General features: G+C 36.3%; 1 protein-coding gene across 12 annotated transcripts in view; it reads left to right on the top strand.

The window, feature by feature from the left end:
• Nucleotides 1-21,096, top strand: part of HACE1 (HECT domain and ankyrin repeat containing E3 ubiquitin protein ligase 1) — a 127,570-nt gene that overhangs the window by 54,968 nt on the left and 51,506 nt on the right. For all 12 annotated transcript variants that reach the window (XR_008653598.2, XM_055260030.2, XM_055260004.2 and 9 more), the window contains 4 exons: nt 8,451-8,547; nt 8,720-8,821; nt 9,787-9,893; nt 16,025-16,175. Coding sequence is in view for 11 of the 12 variants with exons in the window: in XM_055260030.2 (XP_055116005.1) it covers nt 8,451-8,547; nt 8,720-8,821; nt 9,787-9,893; nt 16,025-16,175 (457 nt within the window). In the remaining variant the exon portion in view is untranslated. The remainder of the gene's footprint in view (nt 1-8,450; nt 8,548-8,719; nt 8,822-9,786; nt 9,894-16,024; nt 16,176-21,096) is intronic.

Raw genomic sequence — 21,096 nt, 5'->3', positions numbered from 1 at the left:
TGGTTGCAAGTCTTTGCTATTGTGAATAGTGCCGCAATAAACATACATGTCCATGTGTCTTTATAGTAGCATGATTTATAATCCTTTGGGTATATACCCAGTAATGGGATGGCTGGGTCAAATGGTATTTCTAGTTCTAGATCCTGGAGGAATCACCATACTGTCTTCCACAACGATTGAACTAATTTATACTCCCACCAACAGTGTAAAAGCGTTCCTGTTTCTCCACATCCTCTCCAGCATCTGTTGTTTCCTGACTTTTTAATGATCGTCATTCTAACTGGCGTGAGATAGTATCTCATTGTGGTTTTGATTTGCATTTCTCTAATGACCAGTGATGATGAGCATTTTTTCATGTGTCTGTTGGTTGCATAAATTTCTTCTTTTGAGAAGTGTCTGTTCATATCCTTTGCCCAATTTTGATGGGGTTGTTTGTTTTTTTCTTGTAAATTTGTTTGAGTTCTTTGTAGATTCTGGATATTAGCCCTTTGTCAGATGAGTAGATTGCAAAAATTTTCTCCCATTCTGTAGGTTGCCTGTTCACTCTGATGGTGGTTTCTTTTGCTGTGCAGAAACTCTTTAGTTTAATTAGATTCCATTTGTCTATTTTGGCTTTTGTTGCCGTTGCTTTTGGTGTTTTAGTCATGAAGTCTTTGCCCATGCCTATGTCCTGAATGGTACTGCCTAGGTTTTCTTCTAGGGTTTTTATGGCTTTAGGTCTTACATTTAAGTTTTTAATCCATCCTGAATTAATTTTTGTATAAGGTGTAAGGAAGGGATCCAGTTTCAGCTTTCTACATATGGCTAGCCAGTTTTCCCAGCACCATTTATTAAATAGGGAATCCTTTCCCTATTTCTTGTTGTCAGGTTTGTCAAAGATCAGGTGGTTGTAGATGTGTGGCATTACTTCTGAGGGCTCTGTTCTGTTCCATTGGTCTATATCTCTGTTTTAGTACGATTACCACGCTGTTTTGGTTGCTGTAGCCTTGTAGTACAGTTTGAAGTCAGGTAGCATGATGCCTCCAGCTTTGTTCTTTTTGCTTAGGATTGTCTTGGCAATGCGGCTCTTTTTTGTTTCCATATGAATTTTAAAGTAGTTTTTTCCAATTCTGTGAAGAAAGTCATTGGTCGCTTGATGGGGATGGCATTGAATCTATAAATTACCTTGGGCAGTATGGCCATTTTCACGATATTGATTCTTCCTATCCATGAGCATGGAATGTTCTTCCATTTGTTTGTGTCCTCTTCTATTTCGTTGAGCAGTGGTTTGTAGTTCTCCTTGAAGTCACATCCCTTGTTAGTTGGATTTCTAGGTATTTTATTCTCTTTGAAGCAATTGTGAATGGAAGTTCACTCATGATTTGGCTCTCTGTCTGTTATTGGTATATAAGAATGCTTGTGATTTTTGCACATTGATTTTGTATCCTGAGACTTTGCTGAAGTTGCTTATCAGCTTACGGAATTTTGGGCTGAGACGATGGGGTTTTCTAGATATACAATCATGTCATCTGCAAACAGGGACAATTTGACTTCCTGTTTTCCTAATTGAATACTGTTATTTCTTTCTCTTGCCTGATTGCCCTGGCCAGAACTTCCAACACTGCATTGAATAGGAGTGGTGAGAGACAGCATCCTTGTCTTGTGCCAGTTTTCAAAGGGAATGCTTCCAGTTTTTGCCCATTCGGTATGATATTGACTGTGGGTTTGTCATAAATAGCTCTTATTATTTTGATATATGTTCCATCAATACCTAGTTTATTGAGAGCTTTTAGCATGAAGGGCTGTTGAATTTTGTCAAAGGCCTTTTCTGCATCTATTGAGATAATCATGTGGTTTTTGCTGTTGGTTCTGTTTATGTGATGGATTGCGTTTATTGATTTGCATATGTTGAGCCAGCCTTGTATCCCAGGGATGAAGCCAACTTGATTGGTGGATAAGCTTTTTAATGTGCTGCTGGATTTGGTTTTCCGGTGTTTTATTGAGGATTGTTGCACCGATGTTCATCAAGGATATTGGTCTAAAATTCTCTTTTTTTGTTGTGTCTCTGCCAGGCTTTGGTATCAGGATGATGCTGGCCTCATAAAATGAGTTAGGGAGGATTCCCTCTTTTTCTATTGATTGGAATAGTTTCAGAAGGAATGGTACCAGCCATTCAGAGGAATGGTACCAGCTCCTCTTTGTACCTCTGGTAGAATTTGGCTGTGAATCCGTCTGTTCCTGGACTTTCTTTGGTTGGTAAGCTATTAATTATTGCCTCAATTTCAGAGCCTGTTATTGGTCTATTCAGAGATTCAACTTCTTCCTGGTTTAGTCTTGGGAGGGTGTATGTGTCCAGGAATTTATTCATTTCTTCTAGATTTTCTAGTTTATTTGCATAGAGGTGTTTATAGTATTCTCTGATGGTAGTTTGTATTTCTGTAGGATTGGTGGTGATACCCCCTTTATCACTTCTTATTGTGTCTGTTTGATTCTTCTCTCTCTTCTTCTTTATTAGTCTTGCTAGCAGTCTAGCTATTTTTTGTTGCTGTGTTCAGAAAACCAGCTCCTGGATTCATTGATTTTTTTGAAGGGTTTTTTATGTCTCTGTCTCCTTCAGTTCTGCTCTGATCTTAGTTATTTCTTGCCTTCTGCTAGCTTTTGAATGGGTTTGCTCTTGCTTCTCTAGTTCTTTTAATTGTGCTGTTAGGGTGTCGATTTTAGATCTTTCCTGCTTTCTCTTGTGGGCATTTAGTGCTATAAATTTCCCTCTACACACTGCTTTAAATGTGTCCCAGAGATTCTGATACGTTGTGTCTTTGTTCTCATTGGTTTCAAAGAACATCTTTATTTCTGCCTTCATTTCATTATTTACCCAATAGTCATTCAGGAGCAGGTTGTTCAGTTTCCATGTAGTTGTGCAGTTTTGAATGAGTTTCTTAATCCTGAGTTCTAGTTTGATTGCACTGTGCTCTGAGAGACAGTTTGTGATTTTTGTTCTTTTACATTTGTTGAGGAGTGCTTTACTTCCAATTATGTGGTCAATTTTAGAATAAGTGCGATGTCGTGCTGAGAACAATGTATATTCTGTTGATTTGGGGTGGAGAGTTCTGTAGATGTCTGTTAGGTCCACTTGGTCCAGAGCTGAGTTCAATTCCTGGATATCCTTGTTACCCTTCTGTCATGTTGATCTGTCTGTTATTGACAGTGGTGTGTTTAAGTCTCCCATTATTATTGTGTGGGAGTCTAAGTCTCTTTGTATGTCTCTAAGGACTTGCTTTATGAGTCTGGGTGCTCCTGTGTTGAGTGCATATATATTTAGGATAGTTAGCTTTTCTTGTTGCATTGATCCCTTTACCATTATGTAATGTCCTTCCTTGTCTGTTTTGATCTTCTTTGGTCTAACGTCTGTTTTATCAGAGACCCGGATTGCAACCCCTGCTTTTTTTTTTTTTTTTTTGGCTTTTCATTTGCTTGGTAGATCTTCCTCCATCCCTTTATTTTGAGCCTATGTGTGTTTCTCCATGTGAGATGGGTCTCCTGAATACAGCACACTGATGCGTCTTGACTCTTTATCTAATTTACCCATCTGTCTTTTAATTGGGGCATTTAGTCCATTTACATTTAAGGTTAATATTGTTATGTGTGAATTTGATCCTGTCATTATGTTAGCTGGTTATTTTGCCTGTTAATTGATGCAGTTTCTTCATAGCGTTGATGGTCTTTACAGTTTGGCATGTTTTTGCCGTGGCTGGTACTGGTTGTTCCTTTCCATGTTTAGTGCTTCCTTCAGGAGGAGCTCTTGTAAGGCAGGCCTGGTGGTGACAAAATCTCTCAGCATTTACATGTCTGTAAAGGATTTTATTTCTCCTTCACTTATGAAGCTTAGTTTGGCTGGATATGAAATTCTGAGTTGAAAATTCTTTTCTTTAAAAATGTCAAATATTAGCCCCCACTCTCTTCTGGCTTGTAGAGTTTCTGCTGAGAGATCCACTGTTAGTCTGATGGGCTTCCCTTTGTGGGTAACCTGACCTTTCTCTCTGACTGCCCTTAATATTTTTTCCTTCATTTCAACCTTGATAAATCTGACAATTATGTGTCTTGAGGTTGCTCTACTTGAGGAGCATCTTTGTGGCGTTCTCTGTACTTCCTGAATTTGAATGTTGGCCTGCCTTGCTAGGTTGGGGAAGTTCTGGATAATATCCTAAAGAGTGTTTTCCAACTTGGTTCCACTCTCCCTGTTACTTTCAGGTACACCAATCAAACATAGATTTGGTCTTTTCACATAGTCCCATATTTCTTGGAGGCTTTGTTCGTTTCTTTTTACTCTTTTTTTCTCTAATCTTGTCTTTTCACTTTATTTCATTAATTTGATCTTCAATCACTGATATCCTTTCTTCCACTTGATTGAATCGGCTATTGAAGCTTGTGCATGCTTTACGAAGTTCTCTAGCCATGGTTTTCAGCTCCATCAGGTCATTTAAGGTCTCTCTACACTGTTTATTCCAGTTAGCCATTCGTCTAACCTTTTTTCAAGGTTTTTAGCTTCCTTGCGATGGGTTAGAACATCCTCCTTTAGCTCAGAGAAGTTGCTATTACCAGCCTTCTGAAGCCTACTTCTGTGAACTCGTCAAAGTCATTCTCCATCCAACTTTGTTCTGTTGCTGGCAAGGAGCTGTGATCCGTTGAAGGAGAAGAGGTGCTCTGATTTTTAGAATTTTCAGCTTTTCTGGTCTGGTTTCTCCCCTTCTTTGTGGTTTTGTCTACCTTTGGTCTTTGATGTTGGTTACCTACAGGTTAAGTTTTGGTGTGGATGTCCTTTTTGTTGATGTTGATGCTACTCCTTTCTTAGTTTTCCTTCTAACAGTCAGGTCACTCAGCTGCAGGTCTGTTAGAGTTTCCTGGAGGTTCATTCCAGACCCTGTTTGCCTGGGTATCACCAGCAGAGGCTGCAGAACAGCAAATATTGCTGCCTGTTCCTTCCTCTGGAAGCTTCGTCCCAGAGGGGCACCTACCTGTATGAGGTGTCTGTCGGCCCCTACTAGGAGGTGTCTCCCAGTTAGGCTACACAGGGGTCAGGGACCCACTTGAGGAGGCAGTCAGTCCGTTCTCAGAGCTCAAAGGCTGTGCTGGGAGAACCACTGCTCTCTTCTGAGCTGTCAGACAGGGACATTTAAGTCTGCAGAAGTTGTCTGCTGCCTTTTTTTCAGCTATGCCCTGCCCACAGAAGTGGAGTCTATGGGGGCAGTAGGCCTTGCTGAGCTGCGGTGGGCTCCACCTAGTTCGAGCTTCCGGGTCGCTTTGTTTACCTACTCAAGCCCCAGTAATGGCAGACGCCCCTACCCCCACCAGGCTGCATGCAGCCTGGCAGGATGATCTCAGACTGCTGCGCTAGCAGTGAGCAAGTCTCTGTGGGCACGGGACCTGCCGAGCCAGGCACGGGATGGAATCTCCTGGTGTGTTGTTTACTAAGACCTTGGGAAAAGCGCAGTATTTTGGCAGGAGTGTCCCGTTTTTCCAGGTAGTCTGTCACGGCTTCCCTTGGCTAGGAAGGGAAATCCCCTGACCCCTTGAGCTTCCCAAGTGAGGCGACACCCCACCCTACTTTGGCTCACCCTCCATGGGCTGCACCTACTGTCCAACCAGTCCCAATGAGATCGACCAGGTACCTCCTTTGGAAATGCAGAAATCACCCGTCTTCTGTGTTGATCATGGTAGGAGCTGCAGACTGGAGCTGTTCATATTCGGCCATCTTGGAATGGGAGTCTTGAGACTAAATTGTTTACTTTTAAAGGTCATAAAACATAAAGGGCAATCTCTGTTTATCTTGCTAGAGCAGCATGATATCATTGAAGGATTTTGGAGTCAGACTGATGCAGATTCAAATTCTGGTCTGCCATGTAACTCCTCATCATGAGCAACTCCATTATACTCTAGAGCTATGGTTTTCTCATCTGAAAAATTGGGTGAATACTGTTAAAATAAAAATTTTAGAAAAAATAAATTTAAAGTTTATTTAAATGAAAAACGATTCATGAATCAGGCAGCACTCAGAATCAGAAGCGGGGGAGAGAGCTCTTCCCAGCAATTTGTAAGTAATGAGCTTTTGTAGGCTGAATATGGAAGCAAAGTAGAGAAATCACCTGACTGGCTACCCTTATGTGTGTATTTGCCTAATTTGGTCATGGTGTGAAGAATTGGCTATCTGATTCGTTGAAACTGCTCTTTGTTGCAAAATATATACTCCCAAGTTACGTTGAAGTTTGTTACAGAGGAACTCAAAAGTATAGTGACAGTCTCAGGCTGGTGGCCTCCTGTTTGCTTAATTTAACGATGCTTATAACAGTGTCAGCATTAAGTCAGACTTTGCACAGAGGATTCAGCATAATGCTTGTTACCTAGTATATCCGAAATAAATTGTGTTTCAGGTCTCTTGTTATTTTCTATAGTGCAGCGTTGTCTTTAATACTTATTTGTCAAATGAATGGTGTCTGAAGTTAAAGCCTATAATACAATTCATTGAATGTATTGAGTACATGTTATAAGACAACTGCCATGGTTGGTGCTATGGAACAAGCCTACTGTCAAGAAGTTTACAATTTAATTGGAAAAAATTGGACACATGGATATTAAAGAACTGTAGAAGAGATATCATTAAAATTGAACTCAGCAGTTTTATAAGATGGATTCCTCAGAACCTTGGCTACTAGCAAAAGTATCACTATATCCCTAAATAAATTAAGCTCAAGTTAGTTGCTTTTCACTTGGCCTCTATTTTTAGGCATGTTAAAGAATGGAACAGTGTAAATGAAACATTAACCACTGTTAGCTATTGTTTATAACATCTTGACCAACACTTTGAGCTTAATGACAAGTGATGCTTGATGAGGAATTCTTGCTTGATGCCGGTAAAGCTGATCATTGTTGCTTTCAAAGGGATTGCTAATTTACTTTTCTGATTTTTCTAGAATAAATTAGATATTATTCTTAAGTTATGGCTTATTGGTATTAAGGAAGATAATCAGTATAATAATAAAGTATCAAGAGAGTGATAGACCTATAATAACTCTTGCAGGGTTTTCTGGCACTAGATACTATTAAGGATACTATTAAGTTTTTTTTTTTTAAAACTTTAATTCCAATTGGTTTTAAATTATTCTTCATACAGTGCCATTTTGTGAAAGAGAATGAATAGTGTTTTGTTTTTTAAGTTTCTGAGAAATCTGTGTAATGTTTTTCTTTGTGAAATGACATGCCTCTTTAGGTAATGTAGTTGTGGAAAGGGTATTGGTCTAGAAGCCCAGGTGCCTGAGTTCTAGTTTCCCCTGTGCTTTGATTACTTGCTTTTCTCATCTATAGAGTTCTTTTTGGATTCATGCTCTTCCAAACTGTACAACTTATTTGGGCATTTCTTTCTTTTCTTTTTTTTTTTTTTTTTTTTTGAGACAGGGTTTTGCTCCCAGGCTGGAGTGCAGTGGGGCATTCTTGGCTCACTGCAACTTCTGCCTCCCGGGTTCAGGGTTCAAGTGATTCTCCTGCCTTAGCCTCCCAAGTAGCTGGGATTACAGGCGCCTGCTACCACGCCCAGCTAATTTTGTATTTTTAATAGAGACAGGATTTCACCATGTTGGCCAGGCTGGTCTGGAACTCCTGACCTCAGGTGATCCACCTACCCTGGCCTTCCAAAGTGCTGGGATTACAGGTTTGAGCCACCATGCCTGGCCCTGGGCATTTCTTAAGAATCAGCCGTTAACATTAATTTCCCTGGAGTGATAGTTACACAATTCTACTTCTACAAGAAAGAGAGCAATCAGGGAATGAGGCATATGGATAGGAGAGTTCATTCTAGAGCAGAATGAATACCTATCTGCAGAAGCCAAACTGAGTGGGTTGATAAAATGAAGACAGAAAGTTAGATAGTATTTTTGGCTAATAACCCCGCTTCATGTTCCCTTTTTCCCCAGATTCTCTTACATTGGTTTTACTTTTCTCCTTCCTTCCTTTTAATTTTTTTTTTCAAAGTTTTACAAGTGTGCCATAAAATGTACTCTTGTTTTGACTCTTGAAGTTCTTTTGGATTAAGAAGCCTAGAGACTTAGATGTGTGTGGTAGGAAGAAGGTCAGGCTAAAGTTGCAAATGGTCAAGTTAAGGTGGAGAGAGGGATTAGGAAGTGAATGTAAGAAAAAAATAAAGCAGAAGCCTGAGTAGTAGTTACTTATCCCCAAAATATTATGACTTATTTTAGGAAATGTGACACAAATTCAATTCTAAAATTTAATAGGTCATGTTCTGGTCTACGTAGTGAAAGCATGGCTTAACATTGAGAAAAGTTTTTGTGATTATGAAGATGTGTTTTACATCCTCTTAATTTTTAAAAGTGATACTCTTCCATTGACTCATATTAACTATCCATAATTCATAGAGAAAGACTTTAAAAAGATTGTATTTTTAACTTGTTTCTATTTCCACACAGTCATGGTCAGAGAGATACAGCACAGATCCTACTATTACGAGGAGCCAAATATCTGCCAGATAAAAATGGAGTAACTCCTCTGGATTTATGTGTACAGGTGTGTTTTTCATTTATATTCTGAGCCCCTTATCTTTATAATAGAAACTAGAATGGTAAAAATTATTATTTTTTCAATGAAGGGGTAGGTGCAAAGATTTTTATTGTGTAAAGAATATGAACTTTAAAAGGGACTGTTTTTAAACCTGGATAATTTTAAGTCTTGTTTTTAGGGTGGATATGGAGAGACTTGTGAAGTATTAATTCAGTATCACCCGAGGCTTTTTCAGACTATTATTCAAATGACACAGAGTGAAGACCTCCGAGAAAACATGGTAATGTATTTGATAGTAGCTTGTAAATGAAGAAGCTTTATTCCTGCTCAGCATATATGACATTTTACAAATGTGCTTAGCTTAGTAATTTTGCTTATTGTCACATATATCTTAATAATTAGCTTATCTGCATTATAGGATAAGTGTGAATTAGATAATAATTAATATAGTTTTTGCTAATATTTGGCCATATAAATCTTCTGCCCTCTAGGTCTTTGGTCTCTCCTTAAGATAACTAGAATAGGCTGGGCGCGGTATCTCACGCCTGTAATTCCAGCACTTTGGTAGGCCGAGGTGGGTGGATTGCTTGAGCCTAGGAGTTTGAGACTAGCTTGGGCAACAAAGACCCAGTCTCTTAAAAAGAAAATTACAAAAATTAGCTAAGTGTAGTGGCATGCATCTGTAGTCTGAGCTGCTTGGGAGGCTGAGCTGGGAGGAGGGATTGAGCCCAGGAGGTTGAGCCTGCAGTGAGCCGAGATCATGTCACTGCCCACTACACTCTAGCCTGGGCGATACAGTGATGCTCTGTCTTTAAAAAAAAAAAAATAGTAATAACAATAATATTCCCATGGCAAGAGGAAAAGACTCTGTGGGGGAATATCATTATGATTGATAATCACTAGTTTACTCAGCTATGTGTTTGTGATAATTTTAGTCTTAGAAAAATTGCAGAGTTTAAATTTCTCTTTTATTTTAGAGGTTTAGAATTAAATTTCCAAAACTATACTTGGTGATTTTTAAATTCTATCTATATTTACTATTGTTTTGTACTGGGTGATTTTCAACAAAGATTTTATTATGTATCATCATATCTCTATATTAGCTTTTAAACTTATGCAAGACAAAATAACTAAAGGACTTGATTTAGACTAATTGGCTTTAAGATACATAATAGGTACTTAATTGTTTGGTAAGATTTAATGGATTACTATGTAATCACATTTTTTTATTTGTGAAAAATTTAGTTACGGCAAGTTCTGGAGCATTTGTCTCAGCAAAGTGAAAGCCAGTACCTAAAGATTCTAACAAGCCTTGCTGAAGTTGCTACAACAAATGGTCATAAACTGCTTAGGTAAGTGTTTCGCAATAAGAGGAAATCAATAGGTAGCAGTATCTGTTGGCTTCACCTCCTGAGTAGTTTATTCTGCGGGATGCCTTTTGTCAGTGATAACAATGTTATAAAAATTTGCTGACTTCTGGTTTGTTTTGTTTGAAAGGACCAGGGTAATCAACTATTGCTAAAGAGATTTTAGTCTCTCTAAAGAGACTATAAAGAGACTAAAAATAGAGCATACTTCAGTGAATTTGGGCATATGTGTCTAGAATTTTGTGAAATGATTACTTACCTAGACATATAAGTAAATGTACATGAAGAAGAATTGAGAAAGTTCAGGAATCTTGACCACTAATTAATAAAACTAGGTACAAGCTACTGTTTAACCTTCCAGTGTACTTTCATGACTCCTTATAAAGTTTTTTTCTCTGAACTGTCCCCGTCAGTTAAGTTCTTTATTATTTCTAAAAGATCCTGTAGTTTTATCATCACTAAGTTCATGGAGTTAATGCCTTTTATTACTTGAATTTATATATAAAGTGTTTTCCTGTAGCTACACTTCCTTCTGTGTGGCTGGCTACCCCAATTAGGAATAAGCAGCCACTGAGAAATGATTATTGTCTTATTATTTCTTAGCCTGCAAATTTGACCCCCTTCTAATTTGGATGCTTCCCCCTTCATATTGTTCGTTTTACTAATTACTTCCACTCTTAGTAGATTGACAGGTCCTGATCTTCTCCCATCTCTGTAGTTGCAACTGAAATTTTTTCCACCCAATACCATGCTACTTCTTTAAATCAGCTATATTATTAAATTTATTATTCTAGCCATTTGTTTCAGTCTTCTTTGGGACATTTCATGTATTTCAGAGCAGAATCACGTTCTGTACTGTTTACTTAAAAGGCCCTTTGCTAGGTTCCTTATGCTTCATGATTCCAAGATCACCTTCTTACATTCTTTTAACCATTTAGTCTTTCTTCAGCAATTCTACTCAATATACCATTTGTTCATTTTAAAAATTATTCTATTTCTACCTTTGAGACTACTCATAGACTCTGTCTGTAACAGTCATTGAATTCCAGCTTTCTAATGCTCTCACTAATTCCCGGTAATCCATGTATTTCATGGAACCCTTGTAAGATTCAGATGTACTAATTAAAAGCATGGGCTTGGAGTCAGCCAGACTCAGGCTTACATCCAGACATCATCATTTACTGTGTGACCTTAGCAACTAACTTTTTAGAGTTTACCTTCAATATCTACCCATCCATCGAATATATATGCACATATATATACGTGCACACACATATATATGTATGTGTGTGTGTATATTTGTATATATGTGTGTATATGTGTGCGTGTATATATGTATGTGTACATATGTACGTATGTATGTGTGTGCGTATATATGTGTATATGTGTGTGTGTATATATGTGTGTGTGTATATATGTATATATGTATATATGTGTATATATATATACACACACACACACACACACATATATATATAATTATTTTTTTTGAGACAGAGTCTCGCTCTGTTGCCCAGGCAGCACGGTCTTGGCTCACTGCGACCTCTGCCTCCCAGGTTCAAGCAATTCTCCTGCCTTAGCCTCCCAAGTAGCTGGGATTACAGGCACGCACCACCACGCCCGGCTAATTTTTTGTATTTTTAGTAGAGATGGGGTTTTGCCATGTTGCCTAGGCTGGTCTTGAACTCCTGAGCTCTGGCAATCCACTCATCTCGGCCTCCCAAAGTGCTGGGATTACAGGCGTGAGCCAATGCGCCTAGCCAAATACATATTTTTGAGGGCTTACCATCCATTAGGCCATCTGTGAGGTGATCATGAATAAAACAGACAAGATCTCTATGTTGAAATTACAGTCTAATCAGGATTTTATTGGATTTTATTCTATTTTGTTGGAAACTGGTAATATCTTTGAGTTGTGAGAGTGAAATAAGATAATTCTGTAAAATGCAAAGCAGGGGGTCCAGTATATAGTAGAGGTGATGATGGTTATAATTTTAAGTACCCCATAAAACCATTTAGCCTGTTTTCCTACATTAGAAAACTTGTTTTTTCTTCTTAAATATTTGTCATATTGTATATACTTCCACAGTAATTAGAAAGCATTTATGTTTTGATGTATCTATGTTTTTAAGTTTACCTCCATCACTTACTAAGCAGGTACTAAGCTAAGGAACATTCAAATATATTATTTCATTTATACCTTACAGTAACTTTGTAATTTAGATGTTATCTCCATTTTACGTGTAAAAAAATTGAAGTTAAATGATTTGCCAAGCTAATAAATAAACCTGGATTTATATCCTCAGTAGTAAATAGCAGATTCTAGGTTCCAATCTAGCTTCTAAAAATGACAGGGGTGGTTAGTGGAACAGGAGAAACAGGGTAGGGAAAAGGAACCCATGACCAAAACAATAGCAGTTTTTAAAAAATCACTCTGCTAAACTGTGCTCTCTCACCACTTACAGTGCTACCTTCCAAATGCTTTATAGAATCTTATTTTTATGGCCATTTTTGGCCTGTAAATATCTCATTGTTGGGATTGGTAGTGAGTATTGGTTATTAGTTAGAATTTATTGTACTGTTAAAAAGGTAATTCTTAAGATGATTTCAAATACAAATTGTTTCCCCCTGCTGATTAATGGTATTTTTGTAGAGTATTTCATTTGTGTTTATTTGTGAATCATTTTATGTTTCTTAACCCATTATGTGAAGTAATGTTGACCCTTGTTTTAATAGAAATTTTCATTAAGAAAATAACTGATTCAAATATATGTTAATTAGTGACAACTAAGGTATTATCTAGCACACTTTTGGAAAAATTGGTAGCCTATTATCTAACTGATTTCAGGAATATTTGCTAAAGATAATAAACATTTACTGAGGCGTTTGCACATAATGTTATGTTTATATTGAAATGAAATTTTATTGTCCTTTTTGTATATTTATGATTGAAAGTAAAGGTAGTTAACAATGTGGAAATGAATAGAGAAATCATAGCCATATGCTAAGTAAGACACTGAATAAGAATATACCCATATAAACCAAAGGCGAAGATTTTACAATGATAGGGGTTTGAGTTAGGAAATTAATTTTTTTTTTTTTTTTTGTGATGGAGTCTCACTCTGTCGCCCAGGCTGGAGTGCAGTAGCGCGATCTCGGCTTACTGTGAGCTCCGCCTCCCGGGTTCACGCCATTCTCCTGCCTCAGCCTCCCAAGTAGCTGGGACTACATGAGCCCGCCACCACGCCCGGCTAATTTTTTGTATTTTTAGTAGAGACGGGGTTTCACTGTGTTAGCCAGGATGGTCTCGATCTCCTGATCTTGTAATCCGCCTGCCTTGGCCTCCCAAAGTGCTGGAATTACAGGCGTGAGCCACCTCGCCTGGCCGGAAATTAATTTTTAAACTTTTATTTCGAGGCATGGTAGCTTTGGAACAAATAACCATTTTATGATCAACTGGAAAAGGGTATATGAAGTTTAGAGATACTTCACTGGTGGGAAAGTGAGAAAATGATATTTTTTACACCAGTGATTTATCTTAGAAGAAGTTTCAATTGAGTGAAGTAATACAAAATTGTTTGACTATTTGTAATTAATAATAACCAGATTCCATGGTTTAAGAAAATACCTCTTACCTTAAAGTAAGATAACCCATGATGTATTCCCTAAGATACTTAAAACAAATATTTGCATATGTGGTAATTTTGCAGAAGAAAATCAAATTCACATCTCTCTCACAGAATTTAGAGTCATTGTAGTTAACTTTTCCAAGAGCTGGAACACAATGAAAGAAGGAGATGGTTACAACCAAACTACATTTCTATTTTTTTAGTGTCAACAATCTTATGATATACAATTAGAATCACTATTTCATAAAGACAAATATGTAAAAATCAGTGCAAACTAAATCACTCTGTACACATTTGATTCAAAATTACTGAGCAAAAAAGGCTGTGCTAATGTGCTCTAGCTGTATTGACAGCAATAGCTATTGATGTTTTACGAACACTCGTAGCTGAAAGTTAATTTTTATTGACTTTTAAAACAATTTAATGAGTCTTACAATGAGAAAATAACATGACTATTAAAGTGAAAATGTCAAGAAATTTTGGTTCATATCACCAGGGTTGAAAATGCCCTCTAATTTGGTACTTATCAAACAAATACTTGAAAGTCGATGTTTGTCATTACCATCTTACTAATACTATTTTTTTTTAAATATTGGAGAAAACCTACAAATATCATGAAGGAAGATTTCAATGAACTGGGTAAAATATATATAAGGGAAGAGAGAGTAAGCTTTTGATAATTAAATTTATACAAATGTGGCTTACTGCCACGGTTACTATTTGAGACCGTCACTATGACAGTTACTACTTGAAACTGTCATTACGAGACTGAACAAAGTAGGATGAACACAGAAATGAAAACTTAAGACAAAAGAAACTATATATATATATATATATTTTTTTTTTTTTTTTTTTTTTTTTTTTGAGAGGAGTCTTACTCAGTCACCCAGGCTGGAGTGCAGTGGTGCAGTCTCAGCTCACTGCAAGCTCCGCCTCCTGGGATCATGCTATTCTCCTGCCTCAGCCTCCTGAGTAGCTGGGCCTACAGGTGCCCGCCACCCAGCCCGGCTAATTTTTTGTACTTTTAGTAGAGATGGGGTTTCACCGTGTTAGCCAGGATGGTCTCAATCTGCTGACCTCGTGATCTGCCTGCCTCAGCCTCCCAAAGTGCTGGGATTACAGGCTTGAGCCACCGCGCCGGGCCAAAAGCAACTGTTTTACAGGAAGGGGCCGGGGAATAAGAGAGCTCCGTGCTTCTAGTGAGCAAAGGCAGCAACAACCTTGAGCTTCTACAGCCCTTGGTATTTATTGGGTAGAAAGAGCAGGGAAGAGGAGCAAATGATTGGTCAGCTGCTTGATTGATCACAGGTTCATATTGTTGCTAACAGGCTTCAGATGTACCTAATCACAAGAAATACTTATGCCTGGGTCGTGACTGCCCTCGGCATTCCTTCTGGGTGGCAGACACAGTTTGTCAGTTTGCCAGCATCCTGCATTAATGAGAACAGTTTGCTGTTTACTCATATGGCCTCCAGTGGTATACTGAGTTGATCACAACCTTCACCCTTTCGGCCTCCAACATACAAAGATAAATCCTGCTGTTCTGTGCAGAAGTTCATGCAACTCTTTGCTTTGCTCCAACATTTGTGATATAAGATAACTGATGTTAGAGATTTCAAAATAAAACCACCATCAACCAACAAAAATATTGTGTTTAAAGATATATTATTAGATTCAATACAAATTTAGCCTAACTCGTACAGTTTTTCTGTGGAAACGTAATGATTGGTATTCATGATGTTGACCAATACCAAGGTACTGTGGGATTCTGAAGGGCTTTCTGATCAGTAAAAGTGAGTTTATGTTAATTTAATATGATTTAGTGTTAATTGAATTTTAGTCTTTTCTTTTTTCATGGTAGGCAAATATTTCCTATATTTGTGTATAGTCATAAGGCAGCCCATTATGTAGAGAACAAATCTAATGCAGATAGCAACTTTAAAATTTTTCAATTTGTGAATGTTCTATATGTGAATAATTGGTTATTATTCTGGGGTGGGAAGGGGATATGGGATTACGGATATAGTGGCAGAGAGTTCAGTTTAGCTTCTTCGTTAAAACAGTTGTGGGTTGGCCTAAGAATATGATGATTTATACCATTGCTTCTCTGTGAAATACAATCAGACTTCTAAAGTATAAATTTAATTTACAAATATACTTCTGAAAGTAAAAGTTTAGGGGTTGCTTTGAAGTTGTTGCCACAAGAAACCAACTATTCTAAAGGAGTGATTTTCTTCATGTTTTATGCTTTGATCACTGGTTATATTCTGGGTGCTTAAGAAATAGTAATTCATTTATATGCAAGTTAAATAATATAACTTCCTGTTAAACTGTTCTATCTGCTATCATGATAGGAAAGGAATTTTACTCTAGTTACGTTATAATATGAAACAGATGGTCAGTGGGATGAAAATGTTTTAAAATAAGTATTTTAAGATGTAATTTGTTTTACTCCATCTAATCTCATATTTTAATTTTTATTTTCAGCCTCTCTAGCAATTATGATGCTCAAATGAAGAGCCTTTTAAGGATTGTGAGAATGTTTTGTCACGTCTTTCGAATTGGTCCATCCTCCCCTAGTAATGGAATTGATATGGGCTACAATGGGAATAAAACTCCAAGAAGCCAGGTGTTCAAGGTGAGAAAAGTATATGGCATTGTTAGGAAGATAGACATAAAAGAGATGAATTTGACAAAGCATGCATTCATTAATCAGAAAGCTCATGAACAGGTTGTAAGTTTGGTTTATACCCATATCACTTAAAATTAGGGACACCTTTCTCCTCTCAACTCTGTCTAATCAATAGCAAGTTGGTGAGCTTTCTGTATTTTTCTTACAAATAAAATTTTTTATTCCATTGGTGTTTTATTCTAAGGGTAGAGATATTTAGTGTTTAAAATTAATTTTATTAAGTTATAGGTTTTTAATGTAATATGCAGCCATGCATATTACATGCTGGTAAAAGCCAGCATGCTTTTGAAAGAAATGTATTTCTTCTTAGTAAGGAAATAAAATGCACAGTTTTTATTTAGATTTTAATATGATATGTGTGTTAGGTGTGTGTCTGTATGTGTTTTCAAAGTAAGGTACTTTCATTTACTGGGTTTACTAACAGTTAATTCCTGAGATAACTGCAAGGAAGAGTTGTTGAGATATTTTCTTAAAATATTTTATATTGCTTCAGCTGCCTTTCTAAGCACATATGGATGAAGTCCTTGGAAGATTCATGTAAAAACCAAGGGAGTATTGCTACTCATGTTAAATTATAATTTTATGAAGTAAACAAAATGAATATGACTATCATTGCTGTTGTTACTGTTTTTTTGGGTGGCATTTTAAAGTAACAGATTTTAGAAAAATGTGTAATTTAATAACTTCGTGTTTTTTATTTATTCATGTATTTATTTTTTGAAATGGAGCCTCACTCTGTTGCCTAGGCTGGAGTGCAGTGGCACAATCATGGTTGACTGCAGCCTCGACCTCCCTGGGCTCAGGTGATGCTCCCACCTCAACCTCCCCAGTAGCTGGGACTAGAGGTGCATGCCACCATACCTGGCTAATTTTTGTATTTTTTGGTAGAGATGGGGTTTTGCCATGTTGCCCAGGCTAGTCTCGAACTCCTGGGCTCAAGCAGTCTGTCTGCCTCTGCCTCCCAAAGTGCTGGGATTACAGGCGTGAGCCACTGCACCCAGCCAACTTACATTTCTTTAAACAATCGTTTGAGTATAAAATATAGGTTATTTATCAAAAAAGTGATATAAATGCTTTTATGTGCCACTTCCTTGAAAACTAGTTAGGATTGACAGCTTTGCTGTCTGTAAAATTCAAAGCTAAACTAGTGTTCTATACTAAGTGATTCTTTTCTTACACGGAAAATTTTTGCGAAAAGGTAAAAATAAAGTTTGCAAGAACTTTGACACTAGTAGATTAATACTTAGAATAGATATGGTAGTCTTTTAGAAAGGTTATGTATAAATGTCCATCTGTTTTACTCTCTTTAAAAAAATCAGTCTAGGAAGGAAAGTTTTTAGCCATATATGTATGTGTTTGTGTGCACGTTGAGTGTGTATTTTTGTTTTCTTTTTTTTTCTTATTGTGCCACCTCCTGGAAGAATGAAATTATGCATTCTTGTAATTCATGTGGCTTTTCATGTACCACTTCCTCGAGCTCTAGTTAGGAGTGACGACTTACTGTCTTTGTAAAATTTTGATGTACATTATTGACCTGCTCTTTTTGTCAGGGCTGTTTTAAGCAAGCTTTACTGCTTCAAACATTCATATCACACAAAGTTGTTTTTAATGTGTTCTGGTGTGGCTCACGTTGTTAGTCATGGAATCTACCTATGATTTGACTTTGACTCATACTTTCTACTCATCTGTAATGATGAATATAAAATCAAATCAGGTATAGATGTGGTCAATATTATTCAAATTGAGTTAGATTATATTTAATTTTGTCTGATTTCTTTGGTTAAAATTTCAATCTGCTGCCTATTAGCTAACATCAGAAAATATGTGTTAAGTAGCTTCTCTATAGGTGATTTAAATGATTGAAATGTTGATTTAAATGTTAGTTTTCTATCTACACAGTCAATACAGACATAATAGAGTAGAAAAGGGTATCTCTGTTTCTCCTTTTTAGCTTATGTTTAAAAAATAGAACCCAGACTTTATGTTTTGTCATGTATCCATGATATATATAATATATAAATACTTTCTTATTTCAAGAATTTTGTTAGTATCTTTGTTTCATTTTTTTAAGATACTACTTTCTACAGCATTGACAACTACTATTTCTTCTCATCACTCATTTTCTCTTAAATTTTGAACTTCCATTTTGGTAAAACACTAATTGTAAAACTCAGCTAGTTTTTAAACACATTAATAAGTATTAACTGTTAAAGAATTTATTAGTCTCTTTTAAAACATCCAGTTTTATGAATGAAACGTGGAATCTTTGGGGATTGGCAAAATGATCTGCCCTTCCATTTACAAGGATAAAAATAGAAACTGTACATGGTCATCCATGTGAATCAGATCTCCTGTTCATTGTGGGGTGATTTCAAGTTGTAAAAATCTGTGCTAGTTACTGAGTTGCTGTGATGTTAGACTGGAAATACCATTTTAATTCTTACCACATTTTGTCTGAGGTAGCAATTGATCCCTAATTTCCATTTCATTAACAAGGTACTTTAATGCTACTTTATTGTTCAAATTAACTAATGGGTTTTCCATTAAGAATGAGTGGGTTTATAGGCCATGTGTTTTTAGTAGGTGAAATTGTTCAACATCCTGTTATTAGTTTTCTGATTTATTTTAGAAGTTCTTTAAGTTAGTCTTAACACGTAGCCATTCTTAAAGCATTAAGAGATGTTTATCTAGTGCCTTGGGAACTTTGGAGCATTTGAAGGAGAAGATCATTTTTATTTTTGAAGCACAGTGAACATGGGGAAGACAATTTAGGCTTCCTGAGTCTTGCTGTGTTCTTTTTTTGTGAATAGTAAGCTGTGACTATTAATGGTTTCATAGACTTACAATTTGGAAATTTTGGTAACCAAGAAAGATTGTGAAACTTTGTAACTTCAAGATCGTATCTTGTGGGTTGTGGCATTTGACATTATTAGGTTAAGAATAGTCAGACTAACAGGATATCAAGGTACTATGAATGAACATTAAGTTAATAATACTTTTCTGCCAAATTCATTCCTCATTTCAGCACTTCTTGAAATTTTAAAAAATCGTTCAGTAAGCTTGAGATTTTATATTTTGAAATATGACTGAAAATGCTTATAAATCATGTATGATTGTCATATCATTGTTACTATATGTAGAATATAATTCTTCGGTAAGGATCACTCAATAATGAATGAAGCAGTATTTTCGTGGTACCAAGAAAACTGCTAATATTTTCAGTAGTAATTAACTCATTGTTCAGTAGCAATTGGTATTTATGGTGTTTCTTATTTAATGTATTTTATTATTTATGAATATAGAAAGTATCATAGATACAGTATGCAATGGTTTATTTTTAATTTTAAAATTTATTTGAATCCTTTTTGTTGGTGGCTGCTACCATAGTTAGAAATTAAAGTTATTTTCATAGTATTCTTTTTTGTGATTGAAGAATGAATTTTCTGAATAGATCTTCAAAGAGAAAACTTACTAGGTAAACTCACCTCAAGGTTGGGATTTAGTTTTAGTGTATGTGTGATTGAAGAAATAAAAGGTAAGAAAAGAGAGAAAAGTGAAGAAAGGTCCAATGTGGCTTATAACTTATTTTTTTTCTCATTCTTCTAATTATTTGCTGTGTTCCTTTATTAAAAACTCTGGCTTTTCGATATTTTTGTTGTCATTTTTACACATATCCATTTTTTTCTTTGGTGTTATTTCTGCACCACTGAAAATTTGTCTTTCATTTTTTACACATTGTCAGTATTTGAAAATAGGATTGCTGTTGGTTTAGACTCAGTGCTCATCTGCATGATCAGCCTGTGTCATTTCTTTCCTTAGGCCTTACCTCCTTTCAGTGTGTTGATTTTCTAGGTTTTATCTTTTCTCATTTAGAGGCCAATTATTCTTTTTTCATTTTGTTTCAAGCAGTTTTATATCACCACCTGTTCTTTCCATTTCAGAAGTTCGTTTTCTGATATAAAGCTAAATAGTTTTGCTGACATAAGTTCTTTTCATCTTCTACAGCAGGTTCAGTGTTTTGCTCATAAAGAGAAACTATAGTTTCAACTTGGATCATGATTAGAATTTTCAGTGAAGGTATCTGTCAGTATTTATGGCAGCTGGGTGCTTCTTGCCCTTCTTTAAGCAGTTCAGGGACTCCAAATCTGTCAACCGTTGTGAGTATGGAAGAGCCCTCATTATGGGTGAGAGGGATACTTACTTTAACTTCAAAGGAGGGTATAATTTCTCTTAAAAAAGGAAACATTGTACTTACTGGCCTACCTAGTGCATAGTACTGGTTGAGTGAGTGAACTAGGTTTTTGTTGATTGTAGTAGTGGTGGTTTTGTTGGTTTTGTTGTGTTTTTCTGCTTTTTGGTTGAACGTGTAAATGAAGGCCTGAGGTGATTTAATTATTTGCAAATTCAGTAAGTAAAATATTTTCAAAAAGAGAATGTTACAGAAATCTGAAGAAAGGCTGAAAATGGCAGTGAAAGTATTTGTTAGATAATAATTGGGAAGAATTTCCTGGCAGAATAGGTTATTCAAACATTTTCTAAGGTTCCAAATATGGTTGTATAATCTTCCATAGCAGTCTTTAAAAGAAAGATTATTTCTTTCCTTGAAATATTTTAAAGGTGAGTCTTTCTGTAGCACATGGTCTAGTTTGTAGCATTCTGTAATCATGTCAGATTCAAAAAGTGAGATTAACTTTTATATTTATTTGCAGAAGGATAGCTAATCATTCTCAATAAGAATATTTAAAATAGTGTAGGATGAAGGGATTGTTTAACCACTGTACCACTTACAAACTATTAATCTTTATTTGGGATTAAAAATATCCTAGCAGGTTTTTTTTTTTTTTTTTTTTTTTTTTGGAGACAGTAT

The sequence above is a fragment of the Symphalangus syndactylus genome, chromosome 2 (genome assembly GCF_028878055.3).
Source record: "Symphalangus syndactylus isolate Jambi chromosome 2, NHGRI_mSymSyn1-v2.1_pri, whole genome shotgun sequence".
Taxonomy (NCBI): Eukaryota; Metazoa; Chordata; class Mammalia; order Primates; family Hylobatidae; genus Symphalangus; species Symphalangus syndactylus.
This window is presented reverse-complemented; position numbering and strand designations above follow the sequence as displayed.